The sequence below is a fragment of the Natrix helvetica genome (assembly GCF_964273705.1).
Source record: "Natrix helvetica genome assembly, chromosome: 11".
NCBI lineage: Eukaryota > Metazoa > Chordata > Lepidosauria > Squamata > Natricidae > Natrix > Natrix helvetica.
The window spans coordinates 21,964,835-21,985,277 of record NC_138562.1 but is presented as its reverse complement, the minus strand read 5'-3'; the positions used below and the strand labels follow the sequence as shown (position 1 = coordinate 21,985,277).

At 45.8% G+C, this 20,443-nt stretch overlaps 1 protein-coding gene across 6 annotated transcripts in view; it reads left to right on the top strand.

The window, feature by feature from the left end:
- Positions 1 to 20,443, top strand: part of NRK (Nik related kinase) — a 93,274-nt gene that overhangs the window by 37,105 nt on the left and 35,726 nt on the right. For all 6 annotated transcript variants that reach the window (XM_081963762.1, XM_081963763.1, XM_081963761.1 and 3 more), the window contains 9 exons: positions 367 to 439; positions 2,537 to 2,741; positions 3,680 to 3,841; positions 5,057 to 5,236; positions 10,638 to 10,793; positions 12,996 to 13,130; positions 14,119 to 14,186; positions 15,720 to 15,826; positions 17,814 to 17,890. In XM_081963762.1, the coding sequence (XP_081819888.1) occupies positions 367 to 439; positions 2,537 to 2,741; positions 3,680 to 3,841; positions 5,057 to 5,236; positions 10,638 to 10,793; positions 12,996 to 13,130; positions 14,119 to 14,186; positions 15,720 to 15,826; positions 17,814 to 17,890 (1,163 nt within the window). The remainder of the gene's footprint in view (positions 1 to 366; positions 440 to 2,536; positions 2,742 to 3,679; positions 3,842 to 5,056; positions 5,237 to 10,637; positions 10,794 to 12,995; positions 13,131 to 14,118; positions 14,187 to 15,719; positions 15,827 to 17,813; positions 17,891 to 20,443) is intronic.

Here is a 20,443-nt window from a genome sequence, read left to right as displayed (position 1 = left end):
AGATCAATGTGATAGCTCAATTCCTTTCCTCCATGTGTACTTCCCCCCTCTTCTTTTACACATACACATTGGTAGAGTTGGTCAAGGCCAACCATCCTGCATACCAACCTGATGATGCTCCTTGGAGATGAAACCCACATGACACCTGAGGGATTTGCAGATTGGACAATGGGATGGGGGTTGCCGGGGGGAGGGGGTTGGACAAATATTGATATGTATGATTTTGCGCGCTTCTGCCTCAGACCTTGCTTTTCTTTGCTGCTATCTTTTCATAACCAGTAAAAGTACTCTTAATTCTGCAAAATGGTTTTTTTGACAGCTTCTTTTGTATAACTTTGCCTCCCGTCCTTCTCTTTTTCTTTTTAGATGAAACAGAATATGAGTACAGTGGAAGTGAGGAAGAAGGGGACGAGTTGAACGAAGACGAAGGAGAGCCAAGGTTTGATTTTTGGATTTGCAGGTCAAATCGGAACAGTTCCAGAATAGTCTCCTAAAAGGGCCCAACCTCTCCCCAGCCCATTGAAGTCCACAGGTCTTAAAGTTGCCGAGGTTGGACCACCTATTGTGGTCAGGTTTACAAGTAAGACCCCCAACGAACAAAGAGTACGAGGCTCGAGTTTCCTCAAAGTTCCATTTTATTAGAGATGTCATGTTGGCACATCTGGGAAAACCTGAATCCGAAAGCTTCCAGGTTTTCCCCACCCAAAAGAAAGTCCAAGCCCTTTTACCCAGCACCCACATGTCCGTCACATGGCCCAATCGGCACTGTTCCAACCGGAGATGCCGTCCAGTCACACCCCTCCAGGTGCAGGGCAAGATGCCCTTGACTCTCTGAGAAAAGAATGTTATTTTAACTACATATCACCCACACTCTATATAATCCCCCCTCCAGTGGTATGTTTGTACCGTTTTTACTACTGGTACGCTCATGCGCACACGCTCTCTCTCTCGTGCGCGCGATGCTTCAGCGCATATGCAGAAGCGTCCGGGTGGGTGGGCAGAGCCTCCCACCACCGCCACTACCGGTTCGGCCAAACCGGGGCCAACCCACCTCTGCCCCACTCCCATTTCCTCACAGTAGAAAACGTGGCAGGCTGAAGGCCCAATGCAAAAGATGCCTTCCAGGCCTGACCCAGGCAGCCGTAGCCGTGAATTGGGTTCTGCAAGAAAAGGTGGGAAAAGAAATATTGCAGGCCACAGTCTGTGTGGGTTGGATGTGAAAGGGAAAAGGAACGAGCCAGCTAATAAGGAGCCACAAATTCCAAGCGCTGCTGAATCATCATCATCATCACCTTCTCTTTAAACAAAGCAAAATGGAAATTGTGCCCGGCCCCTGGCTCCCACCGCTGAGGATTTCTTTGAGGACATTCAGCTTACCCAGGGCTGCATTTTCCTGGGGCTTTCGTGTCCTCTCCTGCACCACCACCCAGAACCTCAGCAGATGGGTTTCCATACACAAATTCCAGAAAAAACCATAATAGCCGAATCCTTCTTTTGTTCTTCTGCCAGGGTTTTGCTGTTGAATGCAAAGTGTGAACAGATGCTAAAATTGGTTTGGGGGAGGCAGTGGTGAAGGGAGGTCTCTGGCGAACAGATAATCAGCTTTCGGATGCTGGGATTCAGAAAAGTTGCTAAAAGAGAGTTCCAGTCTGGGAGCTGAAGCAGGAAGGGTTTTTTTTTCCCTTTTATTCTTTTTTCTTTTGGCATGTTCTAATGCTGGGAGCTTTTTGGTATTTGCTGTGCTATCTTAATTCTAGAATTAGTCAAACTGATTATCCTTTCTTTCTTTCTCCCTCACTTCCTACTTTCTTTCTGTCTTTTTCTTTCTTTCTCGCCCCTCTTCTTCTCTTTTCTCTCTTCTCTCTCTCTTTCCTTTTCTCTTTCTTTTTCTCTCCCTCTCTTCCCCTTTTCTCTCCTTTCTCTCCTTCACTTTCTTTTTCTCTTCCTTTTTCTCTCCCCCCTATTTTTCTCATTTCTCTCTCTCTCTCTCTCTTTCTTTTTCTCTTTCTTTCTCTCTCCCTCTCTTTTTCTCTTTCTTTCTCTCTCCCTCTCTTTTCCCCTTTTCTCTCCCTCTCCCTTTCTTTTTCTCTCCCTTTCTCCCCTCCTATTTTTCTTTTTCTTTTCCTTTTTCTCTCTCCCCTATTTTTCTCTTGTTTCTCTCTCTTACTCCTTCTCATTCTCTCTTTTGTTTCTCTTCTTTCTCTCTCTTTTTCTTTTTCTTTCTTTCTCCCACTTTTTCTCCCTTTTCTCCCCTTTCTCTCCCTCTCCCTTTCTTTTTCTCTCCCTTTCTCCCCCCTATTTTTCTCATTTCTCTCTCTCTTTCTTGTTCTCTCTCTTGTTTCTCTTTTTTCTCTCTTTCACTTTTTCTCTTTCTTGCTCTCTCTCCATTTTTCTCTCATTTCTCTCTTTTTTTCCTCTCTCTCTTTCTCATTTTCTCTCGTTTTCTCTTTTTCTGTATCTCTCTCTCTCTCTCTCTCTCTTTCTCTCTCTCTCTCTCTCTCTCTCATTTTACACCCATGTGTGTTTTTAAATTAAGCTCCATTGTGAATCTCCCGGGGGAATCTACCCTGCGCCGAGAGTTCCTCCGACTTCAGCAGGAGAACAAATCCCGTTCGGATGCCCCCTGCTTGCAGCCCCTGCAATTCCAGCAACGGAAACACCAGGAAAACTACAAAAGGCTCCTGGAAGAGAGGCAGAAGCGCATTGTGGAGCAAAAACTGCAGAGGAAGAAGCTGGAAGATGTAGGAACTGGGTTTGATTTGGGGGGGGGGGTGCTGTGATTGGGTTCCATTATATTTGGCTGACCTCATCCTGTTGCTTTTCTTGTTTTCTTTTTATAGAATAGGGATAGGATAGGGCAGGGCAGGGGTAGGGTAGGGTAGGGTAGGGTAGAGCAGTGGTCACCAACCATGAGAAAATTTGGGTGGGCTGCAGAAAAATTATTTGCATTTTTTTTATTGCACTAAATACTATTTATCTTTTTTTTTGAAAATCATATTAGTGGTCAGACAGGGACAGAAAGATGATAGAAATGGATGAGATAGATGATGGATGGATGGATTTTTCCATCTTCTTTTTAATTCGTTCTCTCACACAGACAGACCGATGTTGGAAGGGATTCCCTCTTGAGTAAGAGATTTAGCATCCATCTGTTCCTTGCTTCAGTACCGGCCAGATCTAGTTGTTTACTTTCAACCCCGTGAGAACTAATGTTCACAGTCAGAGTGCAAAGGTGCAACTGGACGAAGAATAACAGAATAGCAGAGTTGGAAGGGACCTTGGAGGTCTTCTAGTCCAACCTCACTTCTCCAGCCAGGGTTGAATGTCTTCAAACATTTGGCATACGGTGTTCTATTCGTCTCGTTGCTTTAGAAAAAGGATGCTGGTAGCTAGAACGATTCAAGTGATGGTGTAGTTCTCTTAATATATTGTTGTTCTTCCGTTGCTAAGTCCTGCCCGATTCTATGTTGGTACACAGAAAGGTATAATTTGGGATCTATTTATCTCGAGGAAAAGGAGATGTACAAAGAGCTTAATTTAAAATTTATGCTTGGTATGGAGAAAGGGGATGAGGAGGGGGGGGCAGAGGGAGGGAGAGAGGGGGAGGACAAGGAAGGGGATATATATATATGTGTGTGTGTGTGTGTGTGTGTGTGTGTGTGTGTGTGTGTGTGTTCAGCATCAGAAAAAGGAAGAGCTTCGGAAACATCTGGACCTTGAAAAGAGACACCCAGAGAACCAGGTGGCCCCAGGCAACGGGCAGAAGGATAAAAGCAGCCGAGAGAAGCCGGAGGAGGCCTGGTGCAAAGGGGATGCGGTCCAACACGCAGGAATGCAACAGGTGCGGATGTCGTTGGGCAGAGGAGACGTCTTTGGAGTATTTTTTGCATCCAATCAGAATAGAGTGGGAAGGGATCTTGGAGGTCTTCTAGTCCAACCCTCTGCTCGAGTAGGAGACCATTTCAGATAAGTGACTGTCTAGTCTCTTCTTGAAAGCCTTCAGCGATGAAGCATCCACTACGTTTGGTGGCAAGCAGTTCCACTGATTAATTGTTCTCACTGTCAGAAAATTACTCCTTATTTCTAGGTTGAATCTCTCCTTGCTTAGTTTCCATCCGCTATTCCTTCTTTGGCCTTCAGGTGCCTTGGAGAATAGCCTGACCCCCTTCCTCTCTGTGGCAGCCCCTCAAATATTGGAAGGCTGCTATCCCATCTCCCCTGGTCCTTCTCTTCCCTAGACTATTTACATGCAGCTCTTGCAACCGTTCATTGTATGTTATAGCATCCAGTCCCCTAATCCTCTTGGTTGCTCTTCTCTGCACTCTTTCTAGAGTCTCAACATCATTTTTTATAGTGTGGTGACCAAAACTGGATGCCGTACTCTAGGTGTGGTCTTACCAGGGCTTTATAGAGCGGCCTTAGTCCCTCCCTTGATCCTGACTGTATCCCCCTGTTAATGCAACTCAGGATTGCATTGGCTTTTTTGGCGGCGGCTGCACACGGCTGGCTCCTGCTTAGCTGGTCGTCCCCTGAGGCTCCCAGTGTCCCCTGTGATTTCCGATACGGACGGTGGCCTCTGCTGTTGCTGATTCTCAAATGAAAGGCACGGTTGGCCTAAGCCCGTGATGGCATGCTTGCCTGAAGTGGCACGCCGAGCCATGTCGCCTGGCACACGTGGCGTCACCCATTCCTCTCCCAGGTTTCTGGAGCGCAGGTGCGGGGGCCGATCAGCTGGCCTCCAGGCGTGCAAGCAGTTCCGGTAACTGGAAGAGCTGGTCTTGCATTTTCCGGTGTGAGCATGGGCCCCGGCCAGCTGATCGTCATGCACGCAAGCACGCCAGTAACCGGGAGACCACCTGGCTGGAAACCGGGAGTTTGTTTTCCAGCGCGCGCACGCCCCCCGGGCAGCTCCTCTTCCAGGTTGCGGCCCAGGCGCGTTCCTTTTTGGCGCTCATTTCCAAAAGGCTTCTCCATGACTGTCCTAAGCCAACTCCACCGACCTCGCAAGGGATCTTCTTTGGATTACAAGGGACTTCTTGTTTCTCTCCCCTTCTAGAGAAAAGCCGACGAAGGAGGAGCTCAGGGGAAGAAGCTTCACCGAACTCTTCCCAAAGATCAGGCGCAGCTCCTTTCCCTCCAACATGACCACAGGCAGAAGAACCAGGAGGCTCCCAAGATCCTCCATCCTCCACAGGGACCTTCGTCAAGCCGCTTGAGCAAAGAGGGAAAGGCAGCGGTGAGATTCACTTGCCTTGTTCCCTACCTCTTCCTAGGCGCAGAAGGTCGCACATTACATCGGGGGGGGGGGGAGGAGGAGAGGGGGGCGAGCGTCCTGCAGCCGCTACCAGGTCGCCCGAAGCAGACAGAACCGGCTGAATGCCATCTCTGGGTAAAGCCAGTGGTGAAATAAAATTATATATATATATATATCCTTCTGGTTCTGTGGGTGGGGGCTGGTGGGGGTCATGTGACTGGGTGGCCGTGCCTATGTAGTCATGGGACTGGGGGTTCAAAAGAAGAAACTCACTTTAACAATATCCTGCTGGAGCAGGGGGTTGGACTAGATGACCTCCAGGTCCCTTCCAGGCCTGGATTGCTGTGCTATTTCTAGGTATCCTCTGAAGCTGCGCCTAGTGCCAGGTCCTCCCTCCCTCTCCTTTTTCCCTCCCTCCCTCCCTCTCTTTGTCTCTCTCTCTTTTTCTTTCTTTCACAGCACGCCCCTCCCCTCTGTTTTTGGCCTAGCAGGCCTCAGGGAAGCCTCCTGGGGACAAAATCAGATCCCAAATGCTAAAAAAAAGTTGAAAAAAGTTCCTACCATCACGCAGCTCAGCTGATCATAGGAACTTTTTTTAACTTTGTTAAGCTTTTTTTTTAAACTGCCACTTTGGGTGAACCAGCCCAAACCAGTAGTATTTCATCCCTTGGTAAAGCCCAGCTTACTAAACACCAACCCTTGTCTATGTTGGATTTGGCCAGTTGCCATCTAAAAATGGATTTTAATTTAAAAAACAACAGCAACCAAGCAGGCTTTAGAAGGAAAAAAGAAGCAAACAATTGGCATTTGGGGGGGTGGGGGGGCTAGGAACCACCATTTCTTTCCCTCTCCAGACTGCAAAATAAATAGATTGCTGTTTTGGGCTGAATAGAAGCCTAATTAAGGAACTTATTTATTTATTTGGTAAGAATGCTTTCGAAAGGAAAGAGAACGATAAGAAAAGACTCATTCATCGATGAGTTAAAAACAGCCCAGGGAGACAAATCACAAGACCGTCTCTAGAGGTAGCAGGGCAAACCGAAGAAAAACAGTCTTCTGAGGACATCCAGAAGATTGTGAAGGGAAATGGGTGGAATTATACGTCTTAGATGGAGCTTGAGTCTCAAAAAAAAAAAGGGGGGGGGGACTCATATGCAGTTATGGAGTTTTCTCCTTCTTGAGTTCTCGTCCCTAAGAGCAGGGGGTCTCCAAATTTGACTACTTTAAGACTTCAAGAGGCAAGTGGAGTTTCTTGTTTTTTCTTTTGAAGATGTTTTACTTCTCATCCAAGAAGCTTCTTCAGCTCTGACAGAATATGGGGAGTGGAACGATTTATATTCCTTGCAGACAGCTGGTCATTGGCATCCTTTTACAGAATGGACACCCTTTGAATGGTGTGGGAGTAGGAATAGATTTCCAGAGGAAAAATTGCAGACTACAGGAACCATTTGTGCTATTACTCAGGTGACCCTGAGGACACAGAGAAATCTCCAAGTGTTCTCAATAACTACCTAAAAAGAATGGTCATCTAGTCCAACCCCACACCCAAGCAGGAAAATCTACATCATTTCTGACCAATGGCAGTCCAGTCTCTTCTTGAAAGCCTCCAGTGATGAAGCTCCCACAACTTCTAAAGGCAATTGCTGTTCCATGGGTTGACTGTTCTGTCAGAAATTTTCGCCCTATTTCCAGGTTGAATCTCTCCTTGTTCAGTTTCCATCCATCATTTCTTGTCTGGCCTTCGGGTGCTTTGGAGAATAGCTTGACCCCCCCCCCTCCTCTCTGTGGCAGCCCCTCAAATACTGGAATACTGCTACCCTGGTCCTTCTCTTCCCTAGACTAGCCAGACCAAGTTCCTGCACTCAGTCAATTTTAGCATCCAATCCCCTAATCCTCTTGGTTGTTCTTATCTGCACTCTTTCTAGAGTCTCAACATCTTTTTTTATGGTGTGGTGACCAAAACTGGATGCAGGATTCTAGGTGTGCTCTTACTAAGGCTTTATAGAGTGGTATTAGTACTTCCCTTGATTGTATCCCTCTGTTAATGCAGTTTAGGATTGCATTGGCTTTTTTGGCTGCTGCTGCACACAACTGGCTCATATTTAGCTGGTCGTCAACTAAGACTCCACGATGCCTCTCCCAGTCACTGCTCTTAAGCCTGGTTTCACCCAGTTTATATGAGTCCTTTGGGTTTTTCTTGCCTAAGTGTGAGACTTTCCTTTTCTCTACGTTGAATTTCATTTTGTTAGATAGGGCCCAGGGTTCACGTCTGTGAAGATCCATTTGGATCCCTTCTAGGGTGTTGGCTATTCCTGCCAGCTTAGTATCACCTGCAAAGTTAACTAATTGAAATTTAATTTAATTACTAAAGACTAATTTTAACAACTGCAGGAAGGACAAGAAAAGTCATCAAATGGGCCAAAACTCACTTAACCCATTTCTCATTGAGCAACAGAAATTTGGGGTTCAGTTATCGGTTGAGGATTACCTGCATTTAAGATTTAAGAAGAAGCAGGGTGGCAAAGTGTTACTGCTCTTCCCAGCTTTGAGAAGGTAGACCATAAAAACTTCTCTTTTATCACTTCCACATCCCCCCCACCCCCCGGCAAAAGGAAGAGCAAGAACTCAGATGCCAAAAGGAGTAGAAGCGGATGGCGAAAAGTCAGTTCCAATATCCATTTGCATCTCTGGCCTGTATTCAAAGTGGCCTCTTTGGAGAAGGAATAAAACGCATTGTAAAATACAGCCCAGGCCACTCTGGTTAAATTTTAATCCAGATGTATTTATTGCGGAGTTTTGACATTAGCAGCTGTAGGCAGCAAGTCTCCGTAGGAAATGCGGCGCAGTCACTGGACACAAACCGGATCTGACAGTTCCTTTGGACACTGACGTTTCTGTGCCTTGTGTTTTTAACCTGACACACACACACGCGCGCACACACACACACACACACAGAGTGTACAGGTAGTCTTCGACTGATGGCCACAATTGAGCCCCAAATTTCTAAAGGAGAATAGAATTCTTTATGGGCCAAGTGGGATTGGACACACAAGGAATTTGTCTTTGGCACAAAAGCTCTCAGTGTACATAAAAGATATGAGTGATAAATTCTGATCATAGTCAAGGGAGGTGTTAATGGAGGTAGAGAACAAGGTGACCCCAATCTCCCAGTTGCAGGTAGAGAAACCAGTTGAACGTGGAGGCAAACTGGACCTCAAAGGTGGGTGTGGAATGGAATTCTGCACCACATTGTAGGCAGAGAATTGAATTAGCAATTGGGAGAATTAGAATAGAATAGAATGGAATGGAATGGAATGGAACGGAACAGAGCAGAACAGAATTCTTTATTGGCCAAGTGTGATTGGACACACAAGGAATTTGTCTTCGGTGCATAAGCTCTCACGTACATAAAAAATACATTCATCAAGAACCATAAGATACAACAGTTAGTGATAGTCATAGGATATTAAATAGGCAATCAACATAAATCATATTAGGGAGCTGAATAAAACAATATAAATTGTAAAAATACAAACAACAAGGTTATAGTCATAAGTAGAAGGAGATAGGTAATAGGAAGAATGAAGAATGAGAAGAAGAATAGTAATACAGTCTCAGTAAAATAGGTTGACAGTGATAGTGATGGCATGTGGGAATTCTGTTGTTAGGTGCTAACTTGTTAACTGAGTTTTACAACCTTTCTTGCACGGTTGTTAAGTGAATCACTGCAGTTGTTAATCTAGTAATCTGGGTGTTGGGCACATCTGGCTCCCTCATTGACTTCGTTTGTCAGACGGTCGCCAAAGGGGATCATGTGACCTTGGGAGGCAGCGACGGCCATCAGGATGAGCCGCTCACCAATTTTGATCACATGATCATGGAGAAGCTACCAAGGTCGTAAGTGTGAAAAAACTGTCACTTTTTCAGTGCCCCCATAACTTCGAATAGTCACTAAATGAACTCTTGTTAAGTCGAGGATTCCCTGCGTATCAAAATAAGTGGGATTCTGCATTTTTTGAGAAGGCTTACTTTATTTTTATTTTTTTTCCGCAGTGGATTAATTTGAAGAATCTATCCAAAGTGCTTGTCTAAACCCTCACGATCATTTTTCTTTCAGCTTAAATCAAGCTGCAGAGTCTGACTGTGCTATCAATAAAAACTGTAAATGCATTTATTTCGCCATAAACCCCCAAAAAGCAGTGCTGAGCTAGCTATTTCAGTGAAAGCCTCCAAAGAAGAGAAGACTTTCCTGAATATCATGATTTGGATCACACTGCCTGCATCCGATTTTGGTTGCCACGATGTAAAAAAGATGTTGAGACTCTAGAAAGAGTGCGGAGAAGAGCAGCCAGGAGGATGAGGGGACTGGAGGCTAAAACATACGAAGAACAGTTGCTGGAACTAGGTATGTCCAGTTTGATGAAAAGAAAGAGTAGAATAGAGTAGAATAGGGAATGGAATGGAATGGAATGGAATAGAATAAGAATAGAGATTGGAATAAATAGAGAATAGAATAGAATGGAACAGAATACAATAGACTTCTTCATTGGCCAGGTGACACACAAGGAATTTGTCTTCGGTACATAAGCTCTCATTGTAAATAAAAGCTACAAGTGATAAATCATGGGTGATAGGATAGCAGTGTTCCGATAACTCAGGGGCTGCCACAAAGAAGAGCGGCTCAGCCTGTTCTCCAAAGCACCTGAAGGCAGAAGCAATGGGTGGGAACTGATCAAGGAGACATTCAACCAGTAATGGGATTCAGCCAGTTCGTACCACTTTGGGAGAACCGGTTGTTAACTTTCTGAGCAGTTTGGTGAACTGGTTGTTGGAAGAAATCATTATGGCAGAGAGCCAGTTGTTAAATTATTTGAATCCCACCACTGGAAGCAACTTAGAACTAAGGAGAAATTTCCTGACAGTGAGAACAATTCATCAGTGGAGCAACTCCAGTAGTTGTGAATGCTCCAACACTGGATGTTTTTAAGAAGAGATTGGACAACCATTTGTCTCAAATGATATAGAGTTTCCTACTTGAGCAGGGGGTTGGACTAGAAGACCTCCAAGGTCCCTTCCAACTCTGCTATTCTCATTCTAAAGTCAACATCTGATCAGTGGGAGACAGGAATATCAACACACCAAGGAGGGCTAAGTATTAAAACAATCCGTCATATCTATACTCTTGCTGTTGAACGGAGGAGGTTCAATTTTGTTGATTTAAGCTTTTCTCTGGAAAAAGAAAAAGGAAGAGCAAAGGGCTAGCAAGAAATGCATGGAATATGCCTGTTTCTCATCTTTGAGCGAAGAGAACAAGCTAAATCGGGATGAAGTTACATCCTCCGCGGAATAACAATACTGCGTCTTGTGGTTGGTTTCTTCACAGGCGGAAAAGCAGCTTCAGAAAAGCAGCTACGGTGTCCAGCCAGACTTCAACTGGACAGGGGTCCTCAGCCAGGAGACCACCCCTCACGGAAGGCTGGGTTCTGGCAGTAGTTCCAGCCCTTGTACCCCAGCTCTGCAACGAGCGGTGGTGGCCCAGGTGGGAAGTTCTCCCCATTTTGATCTGACCAGGGGGGGATAACTTGGTCATTCTCCCCATCCCTTTGATCTGTTCTGACCGAGGCTTCCCCCAAAAGCATGAAGCAGACTCCTTATCCCGACAAAACCCCTTTTGTTAAACAAATGTGAATTCCTCTCATTCACATTCATCCAAGGCCTGGCAAACAGTCTTTCAAAGGTGAATTTATGACCACCGAGCTTATCTAGCTTGGAAGGCTGCCATGTCAATATTTTCCAAATTTGGTGCTGTGCAAGGAAAAACTTGGCACAGAGTCTCTGAGATTCATGCACAGATCTCCACACTCCTGAAACGAATGAACGAATGAATTGTTTCCTGCAAAAGCCCCCTCCCCTTTCGCTCCTCTTTTATTTCCTGTGGGAGGGGCCATTCACCTTCCACCTGTGTCGACCCTGATTTCTGAGTTGTCCTTTTCTTCTGGCAGCTCAATTGGAGAAGGGAAACCTAGATGATTTTATTTGCTGCTGTTCCTCAACAGCTTAAGACAGCTCCATTCTAGTAGGACAGTCCGTTTTTCGTTTTCTTAATCTAGTCTTTTGGGGCACCTAAAAAGCCCCAATCGGCGGTTTACTTCCTTTCCAACATCAAGATTATGTCATCCTGTCCTTTCCACCTGCTTTGGCAATTGTCAGACCAATTAATCACTTGTCTTCTTCGCCCCACTGCCAGCTTCACCTCTCTTCTCTTTTCCCAACGGACGATGCTGTCCGAGTCCAGCATCCACAGGGCTGGCTTTGATTGAGATGTTCCAGGATTTGTCAATGCCGTATTGTTCCTCCCTGCTTGGCGTTCCTCAACGTACGTCCACAACGGAGACCAATATTTCTGTCGCTAAGCGAGACAGTTGTTAAGTCAGTTTTGCTCCATTAGATGACTTTCCTCAATGTAGTTGTTAAGCGAATCACTTGTTAACTTAGTGACGTGGTTTTTAAGCAAGTCCGGCTTCCCCACTGACTTGGTTTGTCAGAAGGTTGCAAAAGCGGATCATGTGACCCCGGGATACTGCGACCGTCGTAAACGTGAGCTTGGGAAAGGGATGGAGAAGAAAGTAGACATCAAATTAAATCAAGAGGTGGAATCACTCGAGAGCTTATCAGAGTAACAGATCTTAACCCTGGTGACAAGAACGCTGAGAGGAAGCAAATTTGAATAATTCACAGAAATTGAAATGACTGGGAAATTCCTTGTAGTTTCCAAGACTTTGTCGTCATCATTATCTTCTTTTAATGACCACATAATCCCTTGCGTAGGGGTGAAGTCTGGGCAACGGAATGGAGCTGAGTGTTTACTGGCCGGATGCCCTTCCTGTTGCCAATGTGGAGTTTCATTCATTGTGCCCAGAGAGAGAAATATCCGCTTCTACCTAGGATCAAACTCACAGCCTCCTGATTGTGAGGCGAGAGCTCTACCTCTAGGCCACCGCACCACTAGTTTCCAAGACTCTGTGTTTACCGAAGATTAGCCTTAATAATCCCTGTATCATTTTTTATCTTGATTTGATAAGCTGGGCGGGGATTAAGAGCCAACTAAGATGGTCCTTGTCAGGCGTGAAAATTTCGGGATCACACATTTAAGTTCTAGTTAAGATGATTTATTGCTCATGAAATGCGCAAGAATGTAGCCAACTAACGGTCAGGAGTAAATTGTCCTTAGGTAAGAGTTAACCGAATTGAAGAAAGCTTGGATTTAGACCGCTGTGGCAACGTAACACACTCCAGGCTGGTTCCTCTTTTGACTCTGTCCTCCTGCTAAGGCCCCTCGGCCTGATCCACAGGGCAAGTCTTGCGTTTTGCAGCCCATTGAGCAAACAGCTTAAAGCTTAGGATTCCCAGCCTCGTATAAACGGAGCAAAATTAATGGTGACGCCATGGAGGAGGTCGTATCATCTGACAAACTTAAGAACTGGGCCACAAGTCCCATTTCCAGCAGATTCCCTGCTACGTGGTTCCCTTGGCCAGACCAACAGCTGTGCTTGTGGCTGCTGCCAGTTTAGTCTGCCAAAATGGCCTCCGCGATGGCGTCGTTTGTATCTCGCGGCGCTTCATTTATAGTCCACAGTGTGCCACCAGCGGTTCCTTAAGCTCTGTGTTTTACAAAAAATGTTGAATAACAAGATCATCATCATCACAGGGAAATCTCTCTCTGCTTGCTTTCCTCACCCAGAATGAAAACCTCCGAACGAGTCGGGATGTCTCTCACCGCAGTTTGCTGCCTGAGGAGGTCGCTGTCTCCCCACTGAGCCCCAGCCAGGATGAGGGGTTTTGGAGCCTGTCTCAGGCTGAGGAACAACCCCCAAAGGTGACGACCTTTTGGAAGAACCTTTGGAAGAAAGATGATGAAAAGGAAGGCGGGGGGGTGGGGGGGGTTTCCTACCCGTTCGGACCAAGTAGGAACTTGGCAGCTTGGGTCACTGCAACTGGCTGCTCCCGAACCGGTTCTCCTAAGGGGCCGCCACCGGGTTTTTCAGTTCTGCACATGCACTGGACAATTTTCAGTGCAAACATTTATTTTTTATTAACTTTTTAAGGTTTCGCCATTGCGCAGAACTTTTTATTTGCAAATGCACATGTGCGCAGAAGGCAAAAATTTTTGAGGCACCGAACCAGCAGTAATGCCAGCAGCCACCCACCCTGAAGTAAGAGTATAATATGGGATGTCTGTGACTACTAATAACTATCACCACATTTCTGGGGCCATCACCTTTTTTTTCCAAACTGTGACCCTGTGGCAAGATTTTCTAGCCCATAATAACTCTGGATACCCCTGAGAGCTAGAAACAATCGACCAGCATTAAAACAATTCCACCTTGGGTCTTATAGACTCCCTAGTTTGTTTTTATTTTCATTTTCTCTCTCTCTTGGAGGTCTTTCCTGGGCAAACTTAGTATGGTGCCCATTTAGCAGATTAATACAGTTGGAAGGGACCTTGTAGATCATCTAGTCCAACCCCCCACCCAAGCAGGAGACCCTACATCATTTCTGACTGATGGCAGTCCAGTCTCTTCTTGAACACTTCTGGTGACGAAGCTCCTACAACTTCTGAAGGCAACTTCTGTTCCATGGGTTGATGGTTCTCACTTGTAAGGAAATTTCTCCTTATTTCCAGGTTGAATCTCTCCTTGTTCAGTTTCCATCCATTATTCCTTGTCTGGCCTTCAGGTGCCTTGGAAAATAGCTTGACCCCCTCCTCTCTGGGGCAGCCATTGACAAACGCCAATGTAGACGATAGTACAAAAAAATTGCAGATGGAATCCGTTCTGACTTTCCTGGATTTCCCATCTTTGTAGGTTCCTCAAAGGACAACCTCCACGTTTTACACCAGAGATCCATGTGGGCAACAGAGTTTCCCTTCCAGGTGGGTGCAACTCCTTCTCCTATCGGTCTGCGTGCAGTTGAGCAGCCGTCTGGAAAGTGTATCTTTGGCCCTAGTTCAAAAGTCCTTCGCAAGCCCCCACCAACTCAGCATTTCAGAAGGACTGAATAGTCTTTGGTGGAAGCCTATCACGTGAAGGCGAGAAGAGAGGGATGGAGGAAGCAAAGAGGAAGGAGTGGGGAAAGGAAGGAGAAAAGTGAAAGCAGACCACTTCGGTGGCCCCAAGGAAACGGCTTTGTTGTAATTACCAAGAGCTGAGCTCAATTCATAGGCATTTTTACTTTTTTAGCTAGAAGGGGGCAAAGGAGGTAACTCTGCTCTGGTGTTCTGACCGAGGCTTCCCGAGAGCATGAAGCAACTCCTTGTCCTGACAAAAACCCCTTGTATTAATTGACTGCGAATTCTGCTCATTCACCTCCAGCAAAGTCTTTCAAGGGAGGATTTACGGTCACAGACCTTATCTGGCTTGGAGAGTTGCCAGGCCGATATTTGCAAAAACTTGGCAAGGAGTCTCAGAGAGTTGTCTCTAATGACAACTAATTGTCTCCTGCAAACTCCACTCCCCTTTCGCTCCTCTTTATTCCCTATGGGAGGGGCCATTCACCGTCCACCTGTGGCCTGACTCCTGAGTCGGCCCTTGTTCCTTAGCTGTTCCCTTCTCCTGGCAGCTCTGCACCTGGACACACTGGGAATAGGCTCCAGCTATTCTTCTGCCCCACTGATGTCTGACCCCAAAGGCAACTGATAACTGGCATATGGCCCTGGCCCCCTCTCTGCCTCCTACACAGAGCCCTCATCAGAGCCTTCCCCAGACTCCAGGACTGGCCCAGGTTCCTCCCCAACCTCCTCACTGTCTGAATCTGCTGGCTGCTGGCAGGCCGCAACATCTGGTTTAAAAAAATTGTTTCCAAGTTGGAGAAGAATTTGGGGTTTTAATGTTCACCTGGCATTGGAGATGAGCATTATAAGCTTTCAAGAGTATTATTTCCAAACTTCCATAGCCCCTCCAGGACTTTTTGATAGTTTTAATAGAAATGTTGTCACTGTGGTTTTAGACATGCTAGTCTGGAATTGGTTTTATCTTTGAAGTATATTGTGGTTTTACAATGGGATCTTAAGAGTATGGACACAGTGTTTAGTGGCTGAATGTAATCTCTTCCTTCTCCTTCTCCTTGTTCTCTTTCTCCTACACCTGCTTCACCACAATCTCCTTGCTCTTCCCCTCTCCTCCTCCTCCCCCTCCCCTTCCTCCTCTTCCTCTTCTTCTTTCTCCTTCCCCTTCCCCTTCCCCTTCTTCTTCTTCTTCTTCTTCTTCTTCTTCTTCTTCTTCTTCTCCTCCTCCTCCTCCTCCTCCTCCTCCTCTTCCTCCTCCTCCTCCTCCTCCTCCTCCTCCTCCTCCTTCTTCTTCCACCTTCTCTTTCTTTTTGTTCCTGTTCTCCCCTCCTCTTCTCCACCTTCTTCCCTTGTTTCCCATTCTCTTCCTCCTCCTCTTCCTCTCGTCATTACTCTTTACAGTCCACACCAGCCACTCCCGGGGGATCCAAAAGCAAAATCCAGTCACAGCTACAGTGGCAACAAGCCAAAGGACCTCACGTCCCATCAGAACAGCCAATCAATCTCAGGTAATCTCTTGAGTCCTGCTTTAGACTATCTGGTTGATCCAACCAGCATTTAAATTTCCCATTCCCAAGGAAAGAGAATGTGGGAAAGCAGAGTTGTAGAAGAGAAAAGGTGCCCTATTACATATGTTTGTTTGCTAGCCCCATCTCAACGTGACTTTATCTGTGCGTGGGTGGACCGCTGCACTCTAGATGTTTCCAGGGCAGGCTGAGATCCATAAAGGAGCTGTTGGTGTTTGCAAAGAATTAATTGGTTGTGATATTTTCTTCTTCTTCTTCAGCCTTGGCCTTTTATTCTACCCAGCAAGATAGGCCAAAGTGTCAGTCAGAAGAGCTGGAGGGCTGCCTTAAAAACAGGAAGGAGAATATTCCCATATGTTTTGCAGAGGTTCATGTGGCAGAAATTCTCTGGACTTGGGTGGAAATGAGTCAGTGGGTGGAGGAGACAGAAGATTAGCTGAGGGTCCTTGGTGCTCCCTGAGTTGTTGCTTGTTTTCTAAGTAGGTAACGTAATCCGTGCTGGTAAGGAGTGCTGTTTTCAGTGAACAGCACTCCCCTCTAGCACTGATGATGTTGCCTAGTTAGGGTCAGAAACGTCTGCAAGAAAACAAGCACGCTCAGAGAGCACCAAGGACATCCCTCATTTCAGCCGTGAGCTACAAATATCCTCCTTTATTAGAAAATTAGGTTGGTGAGATCTTGAGTCTCCTGGGAGTCACCTAGATGACCTCAAAGAATCCCACCTCTCCACCTAACCCAGGTCAATCAGGTTTACATTTTTGTGTCTCAAACCCCTTTGAGAGTCTGGTGAAACCTACAGACCTCTTCTCCAGAAAAATATGCTCAAAAGCTTCAGTTACGGACTGTGTGACGGAGGAAAACGATGATACTCAAACATTGTTCTCAAAATATTTTCTGAAAACAACAAATATCCAGGTGCTTCTTCATCAATCCATGAAGCCACGAACAAAATAATACACTTTTTAAGCGTATAAAAATTTTATTATTATTATTTTTATTATTATTAAATAATATTAGTATTAATTATTATTATTATTATTGTGATGCGGTGACAGTGGCTAAAACGCTGAGCTTGTCGGTCAGAAAGGTCAGCGGTTTGAAGGTTCGAATCCCTAGCACTGCATAATGGAGTGAGCTCCCGTGACTTGTCCCAGCTTCTGCCAACCTAGCAGTTCGAAAGCACGTAAAAAATGCAAGAAGAAAAATGGGGACCACCTTTGGTGGGAAGGGAACAGCGTTCCGTGCGCCTTTGGCGTTTAGTCATGCCGGTCACATGACCACGGAGACGTCTTCGGACAGTGCTGGCTCTTCGGCTTTGAAACACCCCCCTAGTGTTGGGAATGACTAGCACATATGTGGGATGGGAAGCTTTACCTTTTTAATTTTAGAATGTGAGATTTATTTTAGTTGATAAATGTTTTTGGGAATGTAGAAAGCCATAAAATTACTCTTTTGCTTAATGAAAAACTAAATTTTAGTTAGAGGTTAGTGAAAATTTATATATTTTTTCCTCTACCCAAGTTCAGGGAACTTCATAAATTGTTGATGGAGCCCAGGTTACGAACCACTGTTTTTAGCTTATCTTAGCTAAGTTAAATTTATTCAGAGTGCTCTCTTTTAAAACTTTCCAGGGTTGCCACTCTAAAATGTCCTTGAACAGCATAGAGGTGTTGTACAATAGCAAAAAAAAAAAAAAAAATTCTCAAATCCTTTTTATAAAACACAGTCGCTGGGGATGAAAGAACCCACTGAAGTTTCTTTATGTTCTTTAGTAGTTCAAGTACAACAAATATGTGAGACACAAAACACATCTGTTTGGAAGGGAAGAAGTTGAATTGTATTGCTTTGGACAATTTGCTGGCAAGCAGTCCCCTGGGGCAATCTATAGGCATCTGAAGATACAGTGCTCTTATTTAAATGATTAAATAATATGCATGCACCAGTAAATATTTCTCTTTGCAACATCCAGAGTCCTCCAGAGTAGGCAACAGAACTCTCCAGTCCTGTAAGAAACCTGAAAATGCATCTCGTTCAGGCCAAATTTCAGTAAGTTTCCTCCCCCCCCCCCCCCCCGCTCCCTTATACCTTCTCATTCTTCTACGGTTCCTGCGACATTATTGTTCCCTTCTGGACTCAAGGTTCATTTTGGTCCTCTTCTTTTCGTTTCATTAAACTTCTTTCCCCCCCCCTCCACTTTTAAGGGTTTTTACTCTAACCCCTAATGGATGTCTTTAAAAATATGTATCTTTAACATGCTTCTAAATGCATCAAGAGGTGCTACCCAACCACTTCCCTATTGCTAATGAGGTTCTCCATAAAGTCAACTATTGCAATCCTAAATTGCATTAACAGAAGGATACAATCAAGATCAAGGGAGGTACTAATACCATTCCATAAAGCCTTAGTAAGACCACACCTAGAATCCTGCATCCAGCTTTGGTCACCATACTATAAAAAGATGTGGAGACTCTAGAAAGAGTGCAGAGAAGAGCAACCAGGATGATGAGAGGACTGGAGGCTGAAACAGACAATGAATGCTTGCAGGTATGTCTAGTTTAATGAAAAGAAGGACTAGGGGAGACATGATAGCATTGTTCCAATATCTCAGAGGTTGCCACAAAGAAGAGGGAGTCAAACTATTCTCCAAGGCACCTGAGGGTAGAACAAGAAGCAATGGGTGGAAACTAATCAAGGAGAAAAGCAACTTAGAACTGAGGAGAAATTTCCTGACTGTGAGAACAATTAATCAGTGGAACAGCTTGCCTCCAGAAGTTGGGAATGCTCCAACACTGGAAGTTTTAAAGAAGATGTTGGACAACCCTTTGTCTGAAGTGGTGTAGGGTTTCCTGCCTAAGCAAGGGGCTGGACTAGAAGACCTCCAAGGTCCCTTCCAACTCTGTTATACTATTCTATTATGTTCCTTCCTCTATTATCTGAGGGAAGTGTGGTGGAGCACTCCACTTGGTTAAAATAAGTGTCTTGATGGGGATTAGTGTAGAGGCCCTCTCAGACAAGATGTCAACTCTGAACATAAGCACTTGCTGTATCATCAGGTTGATTCCGAGCTGCTCTTCAGAGCTTCAGAAGGATCTTCTGGACTTGTCTGAGAAAGCCCAGCTCTTGCACAAACTGCCAGGGTTCCAAATAGCATCCAAAAGTAAATCTGAATCCAAGGCAAAGTATTGCTCAAAGTTCCAATTGATGAAGAGAGCCATGTTGGCACATCTGGGAAAACCCGAATCTGGAAGCTTCCCGGTTTCCCCCACCCAGTTGAAAGTTCAAGATCTTGTCCCCACACCCACAAGTCCATCCCATGGTCCAATCTCCCACTGCCACGCTGGCAGTTCCACCCATCCAATTCCGGTCAGGTGCAGAGACAAAGGATGATGACCTTGGCTTTCTAAAAGGATTTTGTTATGGCTACATCGCATCTCACTCCTACAATTCCTCCCTCCCACTTTCCCACAATAGAAAATGCATAGTAGAATAATAGAAAGTGTGGCAGGCCTAAAGGCCCCAAAAGGGAAAGATGTTTGCAGGCCTGACACAAACCATCTTCTGAATCTACCATGTGGACAGTATTTTGTTGAGGAGCCGTGGGTTTTCCTTCAGAAGAAAACTCCAGTCCTGGAGGATCTGAAGGACAGTTTCATTTCAACACAAAGATTTGTCGTTGGCATCTCCTAAATCAGCCCATGGGTTGATCTAGAGACCAGCAAGGAGCTCAAATCAGGAGGAATGGTGAGGGGACTAGAGGTCAGAACCCTTTGCTTGATGATGATGTTTGTCCATTGTGTCCGAAGAGGACCGTGACATCTGTCCACGATGTGCCTGCAGGTGGCTGGTAAGGCCTTTACGGGCACAAAATGTTCTGCCACGTATCGGGCAGACATGTGTGGGCGCCACGGTTGCAGCGTTTGCAGCTCTGGCTTTGCAGAGTGCTCGCTGCTCTTGTGTTCTCTACGGTTGTCCTGTCCTCAGATGCCTGGCAGCCTTGGCGGATCTGCGTGCGCCATGTCGGTCGGTCTCGTGCCAGGGTTTCCCAGGAGGTGGTGTCGATATCCAGGGACTCGAAGGAGGCTTTCAACGTGTCTCTGTATGGCTTCCTTTGTCACCTTCCTTGAGGCAGCTCACCCTAGAGGAGCCGTTTGGGGATGCGATGGTCTGGCATCCTTGCAACATGGCCTGCCCAGCGTGCCTGGACTTCCATCAGCAGGGTGTGAACGGGTGGCAGGCCTGCTCTGGGGAGGGCTTCTGTGCCTGGCACTGGATCCTCAGAATTCTACGGAGGAAGGCCGTGTGGGAGGGGCTCGATTGCCCAGCGTGCCTCCTGGATACAGTCCCAGGTCTCACTGGCATCCATCAGGGTAGTTAGCGCCGCTGCTTGGTTACACTCCTGACCGTTTCAAGTGATAACGGACCATAAAAACGGACGACCAATGGCTTCATTTAATGACTGTGGGGTTTGCTTTTCGGCCGCTGCAAAAGTGGATGAAATCAGGCCCAGTTACATAGTGACACACTTTACGATTGTCAAGGCTTACAACTCAAATTGTGGCCCCTCAATTAGAGTTGTAAGTCAAGGACTTCCTGTTTGCT